Here is a 2,500-nt window from a genome sequence, read left to right as displayed (position 1 = left end):
AGAACACAGAAAGACCTGTCTGAGAAACGCAGAGCCCCCAGAACACACAGAACGCACAGCCCCAGCATGTGTTTATGCTGCTTCTGGAATCACAGCCACCATGAAGGTCTCGCAGAATTCAGAAGCATGACCATTAAAATAACAAGACAGAAAAACCTGTTTCCAAGCAATTGCCAAAACAGAACATTGTGTAGTCTTAACTATTTCTAAACAAATTAAATTTCTCACAATCACAGCACAAAGATATTCCAAACAGACATTATTGCTATACAGTGTAACGATACAACTCACACTACCAGAGTGTTCACATTTAAAAATGAATGAGTTTTTAATACACACTAAAGCTTTACACTATACATCACCTCTACATCATGTGCAGGTTCTAAAATTTAAAAGCAAGAGGAGAAACAGAAAAAATACCCCATTGGACTCCCTAAAAACACATGGTGTTGGATTTTAATTCATGAATGTGTGTGTTTGTGTGTGTGTGTGCGCGCGTGTGTATGTTGGGCAGGTCCAAAGTTCAATATTCCCTCCGTTACCTTCATAGCTTTGTTGAGTCTCTCAGCAAAGAAGGCAGGTGTGTTCTTAATACACTTCACTGAAACACAAGCACAAGCACAAGCACACACACACACACACACACACACACACACACACACACACACACACACACACACACACAGAATAGGTGAAAAGCATAATTCAAGCAGTGGGTCAGTGCAGCTGTTTCTTGTAACTAGCTCCAGTCACTCAGAATGTTCAGAGTGAGGTGCAGGCTATTACCCTAACCCATAACCTATATCCCTGACCCTAGCCCTAACCTTAATCCTAAACCTAGATCTAGGAGTGTTTGCCTTCTGATTCACAGTGAAATAATGGGTGAACTAAACCCATTTGCCTTGCTAATGGACCAAATGGTAGACAAGCAAAACGTGAATTGAGCAGGTGGAGAGGAGGCAGGAACTCACCCACTGCCAGCATGCCCGACTCCAGGTCTCCAGACATCTCCTTACAGATGCTCTTCTCAATGTCCTTGCCACACATCTGCTGGTACTCAAGGAACACTACATAGACAGGAACAGTCAGTAGCAGTAAGATTCAATTTCTTTGCTATTCTTCTTTTAAAGATTTCATAAAAGCAATAGTGATTGTGATGAATCTGGGGGGAAAATAAAGTCAATCTAATTACAGGATAAACACAACAATGACACGAACAGCAAAAATGCAGAACTTTGAAATGTATAGTTTCAACAAATGAAAGTTCACATTTCTCCTTTTTTCTAGGACAGTATTCACATGCTCGATGGTCCACCAAATTTAGGAAGCCCCTGGGCTCTCATCTTCCCTGTGTTTGTTCCCGGAATGTTTGTTCGGTGGCAGTGTGTTGATGCACTGGATGGTGCAGTCGATGGTGCTGTAGTGTAACTCAAGTATGTGATTTCATAGTGTAGGTGAGTTGTAAATACACAAGGTGTTTACCTTGTCTGAGGTGTGGCTTGCTTCGGGAGCACAGGATGGCATTGAACTGAGACTCATCAGTGCCTAGTTTATGCTCTCCTGCAGCATACAGTTTCTAACCCAGAGAAGACATGCACACGCATGTAAACACAATAACAGAGAACACAAGTACATGCATGTACACACAGTAGCAAAGAAAACACCTGCACACAAGGAAACACAGTAACAAAGAGAACAGTATACACTAAGAGAACACATACACTTGCATGTTAATATAGTAGTTAACAGAGAGAACACATGCACAAACAGTAGCAGAGAGAGCATAAACACAAACAAAGTAACACGCACACACACGTACATACATGTACACAAAGTAACAGAACACATGCACACATATATACACGCATGTACACACTGTAACAGAGAATACACACACAGGGATGTACACATATTAACAGAGAGATCACACACATGTGCATACGTATGTACACTCAGTAAAAGAGAGAACACACACACACACACACACACACACACACACACACACACACACACACACACACACACACACACACACACACACACACACATGTACATGCATGTACATAGATGCACAGGTACTGGCATTTAAACATTTAAAAGTGCTGGGATTCAAGTCTAAACTCACCTGGGCATCCTGCTTAGCCAAGGCAATATCCACAGTCTCGCGCTCGTCACGGTTACCCTACACCATGGAGAAAAGGAGCTACATCAGCTATCATACAATACTTCAACTTCTCTCTAACCCGCAACCAGTGACAATCATTATTAGTGCAAATGATAATCTACTCTGAAGAAAATAAATGATGAATAATTATTATAGAAATATTCTGGCATTAAAAAGGAATCCAGTGAATGTCCTAACTAATCGTACCTGGCAGAGTGAAACCAACAACCTACGGAAATGGCCTGAGGTGTCTCCCTGGATGGCGTCCTCCAGGGACTTCCCATACTCTAAAGAGCAGACTCACCTTTATTATCTCCACACACACACACACACACA

General features: G+C 41.8%; 1 protein-coding gene across 2 annotated transcripts in view; it reads right to left on the bottom strand.

Moving 5' to 3' along the window:
• Nucleotides 1-2,500, bottom strand: part of anxa11b (annexin A11b) — a 16,157-nt gene that overhangs the window by 950 nt on the left and 12,707 nt on the right. For both annotated transcript variants that reach the window (XM_027028474.2, XM_027028476.2), the window contains exons 9-13: nt 2,372-2,451; nt 2,126-2,182; nt 1,483-1,576; nt 972-1,067; nt 543-601 (exon numbers count right to left, since the gene is read on the bottom strand). In XM_027028474.2, coding sequence (XP_026884275.2) covers nt 543-601; nt 972-1,067; nt 1,483-1,576; nt 2,126-2,182; nt 2,372-2,451 — 386 coding nt within the window. The remainder of the gene's footprint in view (nt 1-542; nt 602-971; nt 1,068-1,482; nt 1,577-2,125; nt 2,183-2,371; nt 2,452-2,500) is intronic.

The sequence above is a fragment of the Electrophorus electricus genome, chromosome 14 (genome assembly GCF_013358815.1).
Source record: "Electrophorus electricus isolate fEleEle1 chromosome 14, fEleEle1.pri, whole genome shotgun sequence".
NCBI classification, from domain to species: domain Eukaryota; kingdom Metazoa; phylum Chordata; class Actinopteri; order Gymnotiformes; family Gymnotidae; genus Electrophorus; species Electrophorus electricus.
Note: the sequence above shows the minus strand (reverse complement) of the source record. Positions and strands in the feature narration are given on the sequence as shown.